This window comes from Bombyx mandarina, chromosome 03, assembly GCF_030267445.1.
Source record: "Bombyx mandarina strain Sakado chromosome 03, ASM3026744v2".
NCBI classification, from domain to species: Eukaryota; Metazoa; Arthropoda; class Insecta; order Lepidoptera; family Bombycidae; genus Bombyx; species Bombyx mandarina.
In genome coordinates, this window is record NC_143210.1 from 2,301,633 (window position 1) to 2,320,543 (window position 18,911).

Consider the following 18,911-nt stretch of genomic DNA (forward strand, 5'->3'; position numbering starts at 1 on the left):
CTTGTAAATTAGAAACCATATTCTGCGGTATGTATTATTCATTAAAAATCTAGTTAAATATGAAAACTGTTGAGTGCAAAATGTTGGTTTCTTAGAAGGGGTAAAAATAGGAAGGTGTATTTTAATTTATCACAACTCATTTATTTTGTATAACTGTTGACTTGAGTTTTACACATCTGGGCCAAAAAACTGTTATCGTTTGATTAAGTATTTACATTATTTGTTTATCGAAATTTTGATGGGTCAGAATTAGGATTTAAAAAATAGAGTAGTTTTCCTATTACGGTGGTAGTTATTTGCAGGTAACTCTGTGTTAGGTTCTATGATCTTCTATTACGGTCATATTCATAGAACATAAAATTACATGTTTTAGGACTATATAGAAATAATAGAATGGTTATTTATTTATACTAATTTTTCACAAAAAGATAAGATAATACAATAAAAACAGATTTAAAGAATGTCTAAATACTATGTACAAAGGCGAGCTTAACTCTTCATGAGTTTTCTTCCAGCAAACCCTTTTCAGAGAGAAATACGATGTATAAGAGGGGAATAGTGTACAAGTGAAAGGTTATTAAAATATATTAAATACAGTGGATTTCATTAATAACGACCTCGGTTATAGCGACGTCAAACTTACGTCCCTTGAATTTAAAGCATACTTTCGTAAGAAATTCATTCGGTAAGAGCGACTTTGGATACTATAGCGTCAATTTCGGGTATAGCGATTTGTTTTTATGAACCATTTATGACAGATTCCCAGAAATCCCGTACGGATATTTCTATTGAGTCGGCAAAGGCACAAAGACTCATTCATAAAACTATTAAACTTTCTTATCTTTTGTTTACATTCACAGATGGTCAAGCAAATGCTTTGTTTGTTTGTTCCTAAGCAGTCCTCAATAAATTTACCATTAAGTAATTCTATTTTGTTCATCTTAAATATGTATAGCTCTATTCAGACAGCAGTGGCAGCGGCCGCTGCATCAGCCACCGAACAGTTTTATCCTTTCAAGCGATACTGCTCTATAAAACAATGTAGATAAAGTTTAAAATTCTTTCAAAGCTGAAAGTGCTCTTCGCACCTTTTTGTTCTCCTACCAATGCTGATAGCCTTGACAGGCTATTTCAGCTTCCCCTTGACGTGTAGATGATCTCATGGGGCTCAAACCGGGAGTGTTGCTAACACTGGCCCTACGAAGAGCAGTGCTTCGAAGAATCTACCACTGGATCGGAAACGCGACCAACTGAGAAGATCCGGTTAGAAACTCAGTGGGCTGCGTCTATAGGTTGATTTCTTCTTCGAGTTCTTCATCGCAAGCGACGGGTTCGGCGAGGACGGTAACCGGTGCTTGAGGTACCTAAAAGCACCGTTAATGGATCGGCAAGATCCGTAATGACGTGCTTAGGGCGACGTCGACTGTTTACCATTCGGTCCACAAGATCGGGTAGGCCTTCGCATCGCTGCCGGCCGTTGCCACCGATGTCTAAATTGAGCCGAAAACTTCGCTTACCTTAAGTTTACCATTAAGTTTAAGTCTAAAAAACCTTAATTACTCCTTATATCACCAGCTATCTATTAGTGAAAGTCTCGTCAAAATCGGTCCAGTCGTTCCAGAGATTAGCCGGAACAAATAGACAGACAGACAAAAATTGTAAAAAATGTTATTTTGGTGTATGTACCGTAAAAAGCGGTTATTTCAATATTACAAACAGACACTCCAATTTTATTTATGTCTATACATTCGAAATTCTCTAGAATTCTCATGTTAAAATACAATCCAAATCACTTTTAAACGCGGTAAAAATGTACTCTCGTTTCCGAGCCGACCTGTGTGAATGCACGGTTATACTACATTTGTATTATAAATTTCATTAAAAGTGGTCAATTAATGCAAAACTTACAATTTAAGTTCTTCACATTTATATTATTTACTTAATAAATATTATATGTTCGGAACTTAATAAATATAATTTCTGACCCTCTGTACTAGGAACCGTCTACCGCAGGAATAGGCTCTGACCTCAACCATACCTCCGTATTAGGGAAAATCGACCCGGCTATTTAAATCATTTTTTAAAATAAGTAATTTCTAGAAAAGAAACATAGACTCAACAGTAATACGAAATTTAAATTCCATTTTTGACGATGAAAATTTTTTCCACCTTTAAAAATACATACAAATGCTTATTTTTCTTTCTTACTTTCAAATTTTGCGAAATACCTCCGTAATCGGTGCTTTTACCTTAAACACTCCTCCGCCCTAGCCAGAGCCAAAACTTGGAGAAAAGATTTGGAGAACAACCGTCTTCTCTAATAACATCACGCCACCGTCAAGTCTAATTTGCGCTATATCAACAGTTTTCCTTCCCCTCATAACAGAACATTTAGTTACATCACGGCGGCAACAAGCAGTACCGACTGTCTAAATGCTCACGAGCGACTTCGAGGATATCGGCGCATACCATCCTCGTACTTATTACTGTAAAGCAGTAATGTCTATCTGAATAAAAATACAGTTGTTATTTTAATACTATTGTGATACCAACCCTAAATATCAAGGTTGAAAGTAGCATTCATTTTGCTATAGGTATTTAAACGCTCCGGCGCGGCGGCAGAATATGTATTTCCCACTCGTGAACTTTGTTTGTTCACTTTTGCTTCATACCTCTTTCCTCTGCCTATAACACAGAAGAATATTATTTTAATTATTTGAGAAACAAATAGTACGCACGTATCATAAGTCCCAGTCCCACTGAGGATCGCTATTCCGTTCCGGTGGTAGATTCAGCGAAGCAGTGCTCTTGCTAGGGCCAATTTTAGCAATTGTCTCAAGTTGAGCCCGTGAGCTCACCTACCGCGTGAAGTTGAAATATGCTACCAACAGTTAGGTATTGAAAAAAATGTAGCTTAAGTCAAACGTAAAAAACAAATCAGCTTCTTATAAAAAAGAACTTTCGAGGAGATGGTGAGTTATGTTCATAATACTTACAATGAACCGTTGTCCACCTGTGCTATTAACGTAAAATAGTGACCGAGACAACTAAGAGCCTAGAAGTCCCCGATGACCTTCAGACGTAAGTTTAGGTCTAGTATCCTTGAACCAACTTGATTAATTAAACATAAGTCTGCCTAGTTCGAAATAGCGATTGATTTAGTAATTCATAAATTCCCATAAGACTGTATTTTCCGAGGTTCGATATCTTTTTTTTAATACCAGGTCTTCTGGACCGGATAATCGACAATGAGAGCTCTAAGTAACTGGTTGGGTTTATCCCGCCGTCTGCTTTTTAGTGCCGCACCACCTGCTGTCCGGATAAAGCTCACAACCAGGAAAAAAAGCGGCTATCCACAATGCATTACCAGAGATGTTTATTGATACTCCTAAATACAAGTCTTTTGAATTCCCTTCAAGCGAAAATTAAAATAACTTCAAGCAGGCCACAGCTTGATTGTTCCCTGATAAATAATCCCTAAGTGTAACATCGTGATTTCGTAGTTAATATTGAAATACGTAAGTCAAGTCGAAACTTCCGAAAAATTCAATTACTGCATTGTCACAAAGCGTAGTAAGGAGGGCCAAATCTATATAAATCACTAAGGTAAGGCAGTAAATTGTAGACAAAGTACCCGTATTACAGTTTAAATACGCTAGCGGGAAATCTTTTTCTTTTAACGTTATCCCTGTGGCGAAGATCAGATATAGGCAAACGAACCTAATTACAAAAACTTATTACTGGTGGTAGGACCTCTAGTGAGTCCGTGCGGGTAGGTACCACCACCTATTTCTGCCGTGAATCAGTAATGCGTTTCGGCTTGAAGGGTGGTGCAGCTGTTGTAATTATACTTGAGACCTTAGAATTTATATCTCAAGGTGGGTGGCGCATTTATGTCGTAGATGTTTATGGGCTCTAGTAACACCAAGTAGGCTGTGAGCTCGTCCACCCATCTAAGCAAAACTTGCTAACTAAACTAACTTGCCTGTCTCGATTGAACTGAAATATAAACTTATTTTATTTTATTTATACTTCTATTATAAGTGCCATATTTTTCTTTAATAACATGTAATTTTTTAAAATATCGTAACTTCAAATTAGGTATTTATATTATTACATAAATACAACTAAATCAATTAATTAATTGAGTACGATAACTGAAGCAGATATTTCATAAATTAAGAAGTCAACAATCGTTAAAATCTTTGTGGGAAAATGTTGTCAAAGACGACGACGAATGTAAAAATAGTAAAAAAACAATAAATTAATTTTAAACATGAAAACGAAAAATTACTTTTTTGCAACGCTCTCCTCATTAGTCGAAGCGTTAGTAGAGCAACGCCTAAATATCTAGATTATCTTGATCTTTCATTTCAGTTTTTTTTTTAAAGGGAATGGAGACCATTTGGCTGTATGGGCTTTATCTTCTTTATCTATCCAAGTGGTGAAGAAATGGGTTTGACATTTGACATTGATCGCTTTACCAATTTTTAACGTTCGCCCGGTAATCTTAAAATTTAAATCCATAAATTTATAAGCAAAATGTCCATTTTTCACAGCTTCCCAAACCTACCTGGTCCAGAAGAAACTGCTTTTTGTAAATTAAATGAAGTATATTGTTGCGGCAATGCCCGATATGGTAATATTTCAACATTTTCAAATGCGGTAAGGTTATGTTAATATTTATTACCATTTAACCAAAAAAATAAGCTGAATTAAACACATTTTTTAATTTCAGACGAAAAAACATCCGATAATCAACGTGACTAGAGACTTACATCATCACAGAACATCAGACGAGAATATTTCCATGTACATAGATGTAGAAGATAATTTGCTCAAAAAAATTACTAGTGTTTGGTACAAACAAGGATTTTTAGAAGCTCTAAGTGTAGCCGCCGACCCTTCTGTTAATAGAGAAAGTCCAACATTGGCAGTCACAGCATCTTACATCTTAAAAGTAGCAAATATTTTAACCGCCTTCAGATATTTCTTACAGCCCCATTTAAAAGATATCGGTCCTAAAATTGTCGCAAATTATTCAAGAACTAGGAACTGGGGTCAAGTGCCGGTCAAATGCTTAGCATGGCATCCTCACACAACAAAGATTGCTGTAGCGACTGTTGATGATAATGTGAGAGTGTATTGTTCAGAAGTAACATTTGTTTCTACATTGAAGTGTAAAGCACAAGGTCATGTGTCATCACTGAGTTGGAGACCTCTATCCGCTTCTGAGCTGGCTGTAGGTTGTGAGCAAGGAGTCATTGTATGGACTGTCGACCCAAATTTGATGTTCACAAAACCTTCATCAAGTAATGCTGTTCTATTGAAAAAGTAAGTAAACTGTATTAAATTAATTCATATTTGTTTATGAAGAACTAAAATTCTTTATAGAAATAAAAAGCATTATTGTTGGTGGTAGGGCTTACTGGAGGTCAGGTTGGCTAGATACCACCAGGACCACCTGTGTGCGAAGTATGCGGTGAACACACACGCCTAGACAATCAGGGCGCCATAACCAAAATTATTTAATTTACATTTACACAATAACATATTCTTTGTAATGGAGTATTGCTCACATTTGTATGGAAAAAATAAGTAATATTGTTTTTTTTTTAAACTAGTAGCAAAGCAATTTGGGAAATAAGGTTTGACTCTGAAATGAAACATTCAAATTGACAGTCATCTTTTTGTCTAAATAGTCAGTAATAGTTACTACTGTACTATATGGTCTGTTTTTTTTATATATATATTTTTTCCTAACTATTCTAGTAACCTCAAGAGGTTATACTAGATTCATAGAACTATAGGGTCTGAATCGAGAACCTGGTCATACTTTATAGCTTTTGAGAAGTATTCGGCTTCTGGGGCTGACGATCTATTCTCATATAATATATGTTTTTATCCAAACAACATATATTATAACCAAAACTATGATTTTGTCCTTGTGGGTGCAGTTGAACATAGAAAGTCAGTTAATTAGCTATTCATGAATTTACAGAAATGGGCACAGTCCAGTAACAGACGTGAGCTGGTCTCCAAACGGTGACCTCTTAATAAGTTGTAGTGGTGCTGACACTTCCATGCTAGTTTGGGATACAGCAATGGAAACAGCCATACCGCTGCGGAGAGTTGCTGGTGGAGGCAATGTGTTTGCCAGATGGTCTTTTGATGCTAGCAAAATCTTCACTGCAACATCTTCAATTATATTTCGGTAAGAACTTGTATTGTGTAAATCATAAATTATCAGATTTCATTTAAAATATCAGTCTCAAATTGTCATATAAAAAACGTTATTGTAATTTTTACTAGATAGTTATTTATCTGCAGATAGACTCAAGACCTAAACCATATTGTGTTATTATTAAATTTTTCTTATATTATATTTCAAGATTTTCTGAAATATTGAACTGTTGTTTCTACCTATAATTGAGGTAATATTAAACAGATGCCTTATTCATTTGTAAATGTTTGGAATTAGTTAAAACATTGTTAATTCAATTAATTCAAATAACTGTCTCTTTATCCTGATATTATAACTGCTATGTGTTTAAATAAATGTTATAACCATACATAGTGGCAGTGAAAGATGTCTTATATCAAATGGTGACACTCGCAAATAGTTGTGGGCAGTCTAGTGGGCAACAAATTAATAACATTAGGCGTGAAAGGCTAGTTTAGTGTCATTTTGACAACTTTACAAGAGAGCCATTCAAAGTATAAAATTTGGAAAAAATATAATAAAAAAACTTCTTCAGCTATTTGTATGGAGTACAATTAATTTAAAGTTCAATTAAAAAAAACTAACTGTAAATGCTAAACCAAATAAAACGCACCTTCAATTATAATTATGTATATATATTATATAATCTTACGTGAAATGTCGCTTAAACCAAATACCCTCTCACCCTTGAACATACTAATAATGACATAGACATAAAAAAACTATAAAAAACCTCTACAAGGAAAACTATTTTAATGTTATTGTGGAACAACTAAACTTTCAATGCAATTCAGCCACTTCCTCAATATGTAATAAAAAACTGATTTTTTTTGTTTGATTTTGTAATATTCAAAATCTAAAGTATTTATAAAATATTTCAAAGTAAAAGTAAAAATATTTCAAATCGTTTCTATGACAGTCAGGTTTAAGAGTAAAAAGCCATGGCTGTTCTTGGATGTTGCCCATTATTATGTCTTGATTTACACTGAGTATTGCAAAATATCATCACACCCCAACCTATTTTACTTATATTAATAATAAACTTATATTAATGCACCTATGTGTAATTTGAAGAATCTGGGACACAAAAACCTGGACTCCGGAGAGATGGTGTGCTCGTGGACACCGAGTTGTATCTGCTTGTTGGGGTCCTGACAATATCTTGCTGTTTGCTGCCAAAGGTGAACCAATGGTTTACGCCCTCACAACCACAAGTCTTCTGAGTGGTGAGTTTTACATTCATTTTATGTAATCTTAATCAATATAATCCACCTAACACATTCAATAATCAACCAGGACATCACATGTGAAATAATGTCAAGAGGCTATCAACCTTCAGAGTATGTAAACATAGATGATGCCATCCAGTTTGACACAAGATTATATGTCAATACCACTGGTATGCAGCTACTTTACCCTTCTGAACGTAACATACCTTTGCATGCATATGCAGGTAGGACCTGTTGTGAGTCCGCACGGGTAGGTACCACCACCTTGTCTATTTCTGCCTTGAAGCAGTAATGCGTTTCGGTTTGAAGGGTGAGGCAGCCTTTATAACTATACTGAGAACTTTGAACTTATATCTCAAGGTGGGTGGCGCATTTACATCATAGATGTCTATGGGCTCCAGTAACCACTTAACACCAGGTGGGCTGTGAGCTCGTCCACCCATATAAGCAATAAAGAAAAGCAGAACAGTGCTAAAGACCGGCACAAACTCAACTTACTCCTACCACTAGAAACATATGGGAAGTGTGGTGGCATCATAGGACGACACTACTAACCAGTATGAGCTCAAGTTACCCCACCACCAGTAAAATATAGGAAGGGGGTAGAAGGGTAGTGGCACCATAGGACGACACCGCACCTACCCTGTAGCTACTGACAGCTGGTAAACGAACTTTTCAGGATCCCAAACTACGAAAGCTACACCAGCATTAGACGTGACAAAGGTGGAACTGTCATCAGGAGAGCCAGTCGGTGGACCCATACTGGATATGTGCTGGGACCCAACCGGTCGTTACATGGCTATGCTGTTTGAAGAATCACATCTCGTTGCTGTCTTCTGTACCACATATATCATGATGCAACTGAAAATTGATCCATGGTATGTTTTGCTTCATTAACTGGTAATGGAATAAATCTGCTTCTTATAAAAAAATAGTCTCATGAGGACTCTGTATTGTATCAGAGTTTCCAGTACCCATAATAGAAAAACTTGATTTGGTTCTGTTAAATCAATGAATGCAGTGCTTTAAGTTTAAGTATTTTAAGAAATGTCTAGATACCTTAATAGATATTGCGCCTTCTCTAGTTGGACTGGTAAATTTCATAGTACAATTACTGATTGAGGTATGATTAAAGTAAAATGAAAAAAGTTTAGCCATGTCCCACTGTAACATTTCTAAAATTTGTATGCATCCATTACTTAAACAATTTTTAACATAAAAAAATTGTTTTGTTCACTTAAGAAACATAAATGATAGGTTTTAGGAAGAAATCACAATGAAATTGTTATCAAAGCACAAGTAAGTAATATTTCAAAACATATCATAAAAAACTGAAATTGGAATTCAAAATAATTTTAATACAGATTTTCTATATTAATTTAGTGCGATCGCCCCCCTTAATTATCAAATTGCCCTCTTGGGGAGCGTGGGCTCCACATTGGGAAACACCGATCTAAAGACTAGTTAGTTCAATAAGACTTCTATTATTTAACTTTATGATTCCAGCTGTTTCGTAACTGGCGTGGAAGACGAAATACCTTGTACAATGGCCTTCCAGCAAAACTTCTACGACGGAGCGTGTCTCACGATCGCCTGGTCCTCCGGCAGAGTACAACACTTTCCCATCATATACTCTGAGTCATACTGAATTATAATCTCGAATAATTTTAAGGAGAATTTACTAACAAAAAGAAGAGGACCACACGATAATACCAGCAAAGACAACATGAACAATTGGAATTGGCTAAAAAACTAGAGACATGAGGAAATGCTTTTATCATGAATTAATTTTTAGTAAGGCCACCCCTTAATATCGTCCCCGTCATACTACGCTCTGTCTGACTTGATGTGTCTGGATATTATCAGCGTACAGCCTTGAGATCTGAGATCTTGAGATCTGAGATCCCAAGCTCTCAATTTGATTACCGTAAAATGTTAATGTAATAAATAACTTATGTATATAACGTTTGTAATGATTTTTTAATAGTTATCATTTACGGGATGTAACCTCCCTTGTATGAAACCTAAATGCCAAATCGGTTTAGATTTTTTTGTTGATTCACATGGGGAACCGAACTAGTAGCTATTGGTACAATGATCAGCAACCGTTAGTCTCACGAGTTTTAATTTTAATTTTAAATACAGTACAAAATAAATCCATTCATCAAAAGAGCACACCCTATATATAATTAATATTGTATACAGGGTGTGCTCTTAAAACTTTCAAAAAATATAGTGATGTTTTTTGTAAAGTTTTCCAATTAGGATATCAAAAAATGTGTAAAGACTGCTGTATAGTATTTATTTTCGTAAGAAATAAAAATCTAGAAAACGATAATAAGCCTTTTATTTATGTTATATGATATGATAGGATGTATGATGTGAAAGTACGTATTGAATGTTTTCCTATCAAAGGAAAGTAGCATAGAAATTATCCCTGTTGGTACTTCGTAGGTCCGAGTTATTACGATATTATTGAATCAGCATCGATCTTTGATAAGTATGCAAATTTGCAAATTAATTAGACGTCTTGGATCCAGTGACAATGTTTAACATACAAATATATATGCCGAGCTTTTACTGGTGGTAGGACCTCTTGTGAGTCCGCACGGGTAGGTACCACCACCCTGCCTATTTCTGCCGTAAAGCAATATGTTCCGGTTTGAAGGGTGGGGCAGCCGTTGTAACTATACTGAGACCTTAGAACGTACATCTCAAGGTGGGTGTTGGCATTTACGTTGTAGATGTCTATGGTCTCCGGTAACCATTTAAAAAGAAGTGGGCTGGAGTTCGTCCAACAATAAAAAAAAAGTGTTACCAATTAATTGCGTCGTTTTAATGTTATTTTTGTTACACATCTCTTTTCCTTTTAGTAATCAGGGATTTGTTTGTTTAAAACGTGTCGTGGTGCGAGTCACTGTAACTTTTTTAAATGCTTCAAAATATTTCTTATTATCGTTTTTGTAGGCTATTTTCTTTCTGTAATTTTCAGTTATTTTGTTGTCAATGTCGTTTTCGGACGAATGTTTGACGTGTACATACACATTTTGGTATTTAGGTTTCAGCAAATTACTATTAATTATCTGAGATCGTCTAGTATTTTCGTTACAAGAAGAGAATTCCCTACAAATATTGGCCTTTAAATCCGTTTCTAGGTTTATAAGATCCGCATTTACATTAACTTCCAAATCCTTATTCACGTTTGATATAATCGATTCAACTTTTATATGTTTCAAATATTTAAACGCATGCTTCTCTATGTGTTTCCCTATACGTGCAATTGTTTTGTTAATAAAATCCTTAATGTATTTGATATTTTCATTTTTAAGTTTGTTCTTGTCTAAATTGAGATTTTCGAGCTCTTTCGTGAATATAACTCGGATTTTGTTTTCGACTTTTTTACTGAAATCGTTGAGAACTTTACTGACTGTTTCTTTTGTGGATTCATTTTCGGCATTAGCATCTTTGTAATACATGGCCGCATAATTATTGATTGTACTTAGTATTGTCGAATTAATAGTGATGTAAAAACGCATTAAATTTTCATACAATTCCTTAGAACATATTTGAAAGTATCTGCATTCATATGCCTTTTGTTGCTCTCTAAAGACATCTTTCTCTCTGAGGATATCATGTTTTTCGTCTTCATGTTCAATTAACCGACATCTTATGGTATATTTTTTAGTTTTAATATCATTCGCAATTTTCTCAAAAAACTCCTGAACTTCCTTGTACAAAGTCGATGATTCCACTGGACCATTAATTAATAGTTTAGTAAGAAAGTATTGTAGCTTCTTCCATCCTTTTACGGTTAAATTATGAGCTCTGAAAAAGGACTTTAGTTCATTTTTTTCAATTCCAAATACTTTCTGCGCTGTATCCATACTTTTCCATCGGCACTGACTTCCTACGACATTAGCAATTAATTCGTCCAAAGCTTTAACTATTAAAGTTTTGGTTTCACGTGACACTGGTTCTTTATCTAAAGCTTTATTAATTTTTTTCTTTAATTTGTGAGGAGATGGCGGTCTAGTTACTTCTTTAGTTTTGCCTTTTCTTTCAATATGTGATGACTCAAGAATTTCCGTGTCGCCCAGCTCATACTTTTCTAGGCTAAATTTGTAATCTTCGTCTTCCAAAAAAGGTTTCAATTCGGATATTTTATTTACAATTGCCTCTTCAATTGATATTTTATTGCTATTCCGAAACACCGGCTTCTCTTTGGTTTTGAGGAGCGAATGCATGTTCGAATTGACGGAATATTCCAGAAATTTAGAAACGTATGAGGCATTCTCTTGTGCATTCAAATATTGAACGAAGTAAAGCTCTAGTATTACGATGCCAACAACTGTAAACACGGCTTAATTAGATATTAAATCTTATTAAATATTAATTAATGTGAATGCGCTAGTGAAACTCATTAGTTATGATGCGTAAACACATTTACTTCTGGTGAAATTGTACATGGTCTTCTTTTAGTCTGTCAATCTACTCATAAACTCAAATTGACATGTCGTAGAACCAAAATTTAAGGTTTTTATTTTATAAGCATTTTTTTTTCATTTTCCTAAACCTATCTTAACAGTATCTGAAGTACTTTGGACAAATTGCAAGATCAATAATGCTGACTGGCAGGCAACTTTGAAGTAAATAATCTACCCCGGTGTCGGAAACGCTACCCACTGAGAAGATCCGGCGAGAAACTCAGTGGGCTGTATCTGTGGGTTAATTTGCTCGCCGAGCCCTTCGTCGCAACTAAACAACATTAGACTGTGTTTCAACAACAATCAAAACAAGGCCTCAATATTTTATGATGATGCATGTGACTAGATGTATGGAAAAGGTAGTACAAGGTAGAGGGGGAAGAGGTCGACCGAAGAAGACATGAATGGAGTGTGTGATATATGAAATGAGAGAGAGGGGAGTGAGTGTTGAGATGACGGCTGATAGAAGAGAATGGAAGAGAAAAATTTGCTGTGCCTGTGGGATAAGGTGAAGAAAAGAGAGAGAGTACCGTTTTTTTTCTAATTGCATTTTTATTAAGACGACAATGTCTAAGTACTACATAAATCATACTCCATGACATATATGTATAATAATAAATGCGAATAATACAACACCAATGTACCTTGTATGTGGCCAGAATGTTTCATATCGTGAATCGGTTCTCGTTTCTCAATTTTATATTCATGTTAACGATTCAAATTTCACCGAACAAAAATATAAATTGCTTCATTCGAAAGGATATTTTACGATCTTTGTAGTAGTACAACATTCAAATCTTTAAATTTATTGTTTCAGTGTAAGAGTTAAATTTTTGGTATTTATATAACTCTGTACTCGTGGGTTTTATGAAAGAGAATTTAGATATTTAACGTGTTATGTTTTAATAACATTAAAGTGGAAGAAATGGCATTAAAATTATATAGTTCAATTAATATTCTTCCAAAACACAATATTACCTGGTAACAATATGTTTTGGTTTTGTCATTGATTTAATTGCTTCAAATACTATCAAAACACGTTATAAGCTAGGTATATCTTTGAGCTTATTTTGTTAAACATACACAAGAATCAGTTATTTGAATTTAAATATCATGTTTTTATTGAAAGTCCGAATAAGTTTTAACAGCGGAAGCACTGCCAAGAAGAGCTTAAGATCTAATCATAAATAATAGTTTAAAAAAATAACAAAATACGCTTTTATAGAAAATTCAACTATAAAATAGAAAATAAAATTTAATAAATTTGAATTCAAAATAGTGTAAGAAAAAATTATTTTAATGTAAAAAAGAGTGGGGTGCTTTTCAGGATATTATCAAAATAACCCTTCTACTCATATCTGTTCATATAATATTTATAACTACTGATACCATGCACCCCACGCTTTTTTACAATAAAATCATTTTTCCTTACACTATTTTTAATTCAAATTTATTAAAATTTATTTTCTTATTTTTAGTTGGATTTTCTATAAAAGCGTATTTTGTTAGTTTTTTAAACTATTATTTATTATATTTCGTGTTCCTTCTTACGCCCACCCGATGGGGATTTGTCACCGTCCATCGTGGACTTCAGCAATACCGATGGCACAATCAAGTCGCTGCCTACCACCGAGTACTCTCCGCAAGTCTCGTTTGAAGGAGGACATTGTCATACGGCTCGAGAAACAACTTTTACTGGTGGTAGGACCTCTTGTGAGTCCGCACGGGTAGGTACCAGCACCCTGCCTATTTCTGCCGTGAAGCAAAATTTCGTTTCGGTTTGAAGGGTGGGGCAGCCATTGTAGCTATACTTGAGAACTTAGAACTTATATCTCAAAGTGGGTGGCGGTATTTACGTTATAGATGTCTATAGGCTCCAGTAACCACTTAACACCAGGTGGGCTGTGAGCTCGTCAACCCATCTAAGCAATAAAATAAAAAATAAAAAAAATAAATGGAGGGGAGGTCGTTGCAATCTGGACGTTACGTGGCAACGAATATCTCTGGAAACGCCCTATGGATGAACGCAGCGGTCCCAGATAGTACGGATGAACTAAACTCCGGTGGCGGCAGGTGCGATCGAGATGGAAAGGAACTTGCCTCGGACAATTACCCAGAGCCCTCCCCATAGAATATTGTGTGGTAAAAGGGCAACCGCCACAGTCGTAGACCCATGTGCTTAGTGCGAATTTTTTAACGTTCTCTATAACGTAAAAGTTAACTCAAATCTGTATGGGTTTGGGACGTTTGCCTACGTTTGCCGCTAGGGGCGCTGATGGCCTTTATGAAAATTAGGGTAAACAAAAACAAAACGACAATAAATAAGCAACAGCATTTTATTCAACATCATTAAAATATCAGATTTCTTTCGAAAACAATTCACTCAAAATTCTGTGTAGGTTCGTACGCTAATTGCAAAAGCCCCACTGTTATTATAATTATAAAATATATACCTAATATTGCAACAACGGTATCACTTGCATTACATAAATATATAAACTTAAAAACACGGCTAGGCGTATGAGGACCAGAGCGGATTAAAATTCCCATCAAAACTGGTTGGGAGATTTAAAATTATTCGAATCAATAAAATAAACCCCAAAATTTAAATGAGGAGAAAAATTCAAAGAATTTATAATCGTTTCAATTTTATGTTAGATATACCGAACAGTGACGTCAGTGTTCAAATCCATATTCAACTTATTTAAATGAATCGTATATTCAGTCGTTTACTCAAGATCCAAAAGCAACCGAGTGTTTATGGTTATTTTTTAACGGCCAAATAGCAAACGGATCAGTAGCAAGCAGCCTCAGCTATCAAGCTGTCAAATGCTAACTCATGAGCACACTTCACGCTGAATCCGCGTGACTTTAACTTAGACCACTCTGGTCCTCTTGAACGTTCTTGATCATTAAAAGACACTTCATTTAAAATGATTTATTTTTTATCGTAAAAAAAACTAAGTTCTAAAATCTCGAAACACTTAAATATAAGTAGATTTACATTTTTACATGACTACAGTAAAAATAAGTACCTATAAAATTACTTTACTCTACACATGAAATTTTCCTTATTTAATTTTCGTAAAACTAAATTTAAAGTACGTATCCGAATCTAAAAAGATACATACGAAAATTCAGTAGGAAAATCTAAAACATCGTTAGTATTAAATAAATAAAATCAATCGAAAATACAATCCATTTTTTACATGCGCTGTGCGCAAGACATTCGTAAACATAATTAAAACTTTAACGATATCGACCATTAATGAATTAATTAATTATCACTAATTTAAATGACGAACAATATAATTGTGAAGTGACAACCATAGTAATGTAAGGGCCGCCACACACAGCGCGGCTGGCGACGTCGAGCTATGCAGCGAGAGAGAACGAGACGGCTGTCTGTATCCGTCTCAGTCGCGCAACGCTCCGCCACGGGCTGTGACATCTCTGCTTAGGCTAAAATAAGTTAGTTTACAAGCGAAGTCTATTCTAGTAGGTTCAGTTTGCTGTTGGTTTTGCGTAGCTGTGCGCGCCACGGTATTATCTTGGCCTTTTCGTCCTCCTCGTCGCGTTTGCCGTTCGACATCGAGTGACCTGAAACAACGGTCATTAGGTACACAGTGGGTCGCGATTCCGGTCTGGTGGTAGACTAACTAGGGCTAGTGTTAACAAATTCTCTCAGTTTAAGCCCGTTAGATCGCCTATCGGTCACAGGGTAGCTGGAATAACCCCTTAGGGTACCAGTGAATAGACAGGGGCAAAAAGTACATATTGGAGTGTCCGTGGATGGACGTTCTTTTAGACATGAAATCGAAGCTTCTACAGTATCGTATAACGGCTGCCCCGCCTTAAAACCAAGATGCATGACTATGAAAAGATATGGAACAAACCATTGCAGTTTTCAGTGGAGAGTTTAGCTTCAGAGGGCGCTCGCGGCGGCGGCGGCGCGTCGTAGCAAAGCGAGATGTTGTCGATGGAGACAGCCCTGGTGCCGTTGGGATAGGGCCGCCACTCGCCGTTCGAGTGACCGTTTGTTTCCTCGACTTTCGGCGTATATAATGTTTGTCTGTGGAATCGTGGAACATAGGGAGTTGTATGTTATTCATAAGTTAAGAATGCATTACAAATTAATGAAAATGATTTACCAAAATCTACTTTAAGGGTTTAATCTTGCTTTTTTTTTGGTCGACTTACTAAAATGACCACGAAAACTAATTATCTGTAAGACTCGCCCAAAGAAAGTACTATATTGATTTAATTGTAAACTTTACGTGTAATAAAAATTAAGTGATTAACAAGAAACAAACCTCAATCGACTCTCGGCCTCCTCCCTCCGCTGCAGCAATTGTCTCTTCCACGCGGGCACGGAGGCAGCTCTTCGCCTCTCGGCCTCATCAGCCAGTTCCTTCTCTAAATCCTTCCGAGCCTTCTCGGCAGCTCTCCGCGCCATCATCTGCCGCTTCCAAGCCGGAATCACGTTACCTGCCGCGTCCCTCTCCGGCACCTGCGGACACCCCTGCCGTCGAGCCCACATTCCAGAATATTTATTGGACATTACCATCTTAATTTTATGTTGAAGAGTACTGTACTGTAGCGATTGAACTCTTCAAGGATGATGCGTGTTTGATTTACAAAAAAATATAAATAACTTATCTAAATTTAAGAATCATAAAGTAACAGCTTGCAGCGAGAAATCTATACTTCTATACTTAATATCTGTAAATATGTTTGTTTGTCTGTTTATTTGTTTGTTATCCTTTCACGATCGAACGATATAATGGATCTACGTGATGCTTTTAAAAAAAATTATAGTATTAAATCAAATTAGACATTGGCTACGTTTTATCTCGAAAAACATCTAATTCCATAAACATACTAAGTTTGAGAGAGAGACGATTTTTTTGGTTTTTGTAGAGTTACGGACCCTTCACTTTTTTTTCCTACCTATGTTGACAGCCTGGAGAGGCTAGCGTGTAGGTGAGCTTTCGGGGCTTAAACCGGGAGTGTTGCTAACACTGACCCTAGGACAAGCGGTGCTTCACAGAATCTACCACTGCATCGGAAACGCGACCCACCGAGAAGATCCGGCGTAAAACTCAATGAGCTGTGTCTATGGCTTAATTTACTCGCCGAGTCCTTCGTCGCAGGCGATGTCCCCGTCACACGAAGCGACTTAAAGCGTTGTATATTATTGAATTGTCCTACATCCTTTAGCTTTGCCACAATTCACACAAAATTTTCAGTACATAATATAAAACTTGTTAATCTTATTTTTAACGTCTACAATTATGATAATAAATGTTTTGTAACAAATTCGTTAAAAATAATAACTTTGATTATAATCACTAATTTGAGCATATGATTTCAAGTATTATATTATTACAGGTGGTACTGAAAAATTGTTTAAATTTGAAGGCCATTAAAATTTGGTCGATAAAATTTATGACCCAGGAACCTTCACAGATCATTTTATCTAGAAACTAATTACAATCCACGTCTCAGAGCTGTATTTCAAGTCACTTATTATATTCATTTTGTTTAATAACATGACACACATTTAGACAATAATTTGTCTAAATGTGTGGACGAGCTCACAGCCCACCTGGTGTTAAGTGGTTACTGGAACCCATAGACATCTACAACGTAAATGCGCCACACACCTTGAGATGTAAGTTCTAAGGTCTTAGTATAGTTACAACGGCTGCCCTACCCTTCAAACCGAAGCGCATTACTGCTTCACGGCAGAAATGGCCGGGCGGTGGTACCTACCCGTGCGGACTCACAAGAGGTCCTACCACCAGTAATTACGCAAATTATAATTTTGCGGGTTTGATTTTTATTACACGATGCTATTCCTTCACCGTGGAAGTCAATCGTTAAGTACGTATTTAATTAGAAAAATTGGTACCCGCCTGCGGGATTCGAACACCGTTGCATCGCTACAACACGAATGCACCGGACGTCTTATCCGTTAGGCCACGACGACTTCATTACTTCTTTTTATTTTATTTTTATTGTGATATCTGTAAACTTAATATAATATTGATCCAATAAACGTAAAACATTTAAACATAGTCTATTATAGTGTAAATAAAATCTACTGCAATTTTACATTTGCGGTTTTAAGTTAATCGCATCTTCTTACAATTACATAACACGCGATCTCTGACCACCGACCGTGACCATTAACGGTAACCGTTTGACGTTCGAACGGTATCAGCTCTACCGTCTTACGGGATCGACATTTTACAGACATGTTATGACTAGATTCTAGAATCTATCTTATTAAACATCTAATAATCTTATTAGATGTTTTTAAAGTTACGATCAGGTGAGGTTTTAAAAAGATATTGGTACGCGACCACAGTGTCCTCTGGCTATTTACGAGAACAGACTAGCTCGCGGCCCACCTCGTTTTAAGTGGTTACTGGAGCCCATGGACATCTACAACGTAAGCGCGCCACCCACCTTGAGATATAACTTCTAAGATCTCAGTATAGTTACAACGGCTGCCCCACCCTTCAAGCCGAAACGCATTACTGCTTCACGGCAGAAATAGGCAGGGCGGTGGTACCTACCCGCGCGGACTCACAAGAGGTCCTACCACCAGTAAAAAGTGGTTCAGAGAGGCCATAACCCTACGTGAATGCCACCTATTCGAGAAATGCGAACGAAAATAGAGAGCATGTCTGGCTTTGTAACCGGAACCATATTAATTCAAGCCTGGGAATCAAATTACTGGTATTTATTTTTAAATTGAAGACATGAGTGGTTAAAGGGGATTTGATACAATTTGTTAATTTTGAGAAAACGGGCCACAAACTTTTGTTACTTGTACTCTTTCTTCGTACATTTTTTATTTTATTGGTTAGATGTGTGGACGAGCTCACAGCCCACCTGATGTTAAGTGGTTACTGGAGCCCATAGACACATCTACAACGTAAATGCACCACCCATCTTGAGATATAA

General features: G+C 36.1%; 3 protein-coding genes across 3 annotated transcripts in view; 1 reads left to right on the forward strand and 2 right to left on the reverse strand.

Moving 5' to 3' along the window:
- Nucleotides 1-4,454: 4,454 nt before the first annotated feature.
- Nucleotides 4,455-9,793, forward strand: LOC114250985 (aladin). The gene is made up of 6 exons (XM_028185121.2): nucleotides 4,455-4,665; nucleotides 4,739-5,334; nucleotides 6,002-6,214; nucleotides 7,298-7,449; nucleotides 8,132-8,330; nucleotides 8,959-9,793. The coding sequence occupies exons 1-6, from the start codon at nucleotides 4,543-4,545 to the stop codon at nucleotides 9,098-9,100; spliced, it is 1,425 nt and encodes a 474-aa protein (XP_028040922.2). The 5' UTR covers nucleotides 4,455-4,542; the 3' UTR covers nucleotides 9,101-9,793.
- A 535-nt stretch (nucleotides 9,794-10,328) lies between these two features.
- LOC149503238 (uncharacterized) lies at nucleotides 10,329-11,696 on the reverse strand. Its single transcript, XM_089738662.1, has one exon. The coding sequence runs from the start codon at nucleotides 11,694-11,696 to the stop codon at nucleotides 10,329-10,331; it is 1,368 nt and encodes a 455-aa protein (XP_089594788.1).
- Nucleotides 11,697-14,256: 2,560 nt separating this feature from the next.
- Nucleotides 14,257-18,911, reverse strand: part of f (espin protein forked) — a 90,937-nt gene continuing 86,282 nt past the window's right edge. Inside the window, 3 exon segments of the mRNA XM_028186481.2 lie at nucleotides 14,257-15,536; nucleotides 15,833-16,008; nucleotides 16,250-16,458. Of these exon segments, the coding sequence (XP_028042282.2) occupies nucleotides 15,427-15,536; nucleotides 15,833-16,008; nucleotides 16,250-16,458 (495 nt within the window). The 3' untranslated portion in view covers nucleotides 14,257-15,426.

What these genes read in the sequence shown, in the direction of transcription:
- LOC114250985 (XM_028185121.2), top strand. Translation starts at nt 4,543, where the DNA reads ATGTCCATTTTTCACAGCTTCCCAAACCTACCTGGTCCAGAAGAAACT. An exon ending in TTTCAACATTTTCAAATGCG is followed by an intron (nt 4,666 to 4,738) that starts GTAAGGTTATGT and finishes TTTTAATTTCAG; the next exon opens with ACGAAAAAACATCCGATAAT. An exon ending in AACCACAAGTCTTCTGAGTG is followed by an intron (nt 7,450 to 8,131) that starts GTGAGTTTTACA and finishes CGAACTTTTCAG; the next exon opens with GATCCCAAACTACGAAAGCT.
- LOC149503238 (XM_089738662.1), bottom strand. Translation starts at nt 11,696, where the DNA reads ATGCATTCGCTCCTCAAAACCAAAGAGAAGCCGGTGTTTCGGAATAGC.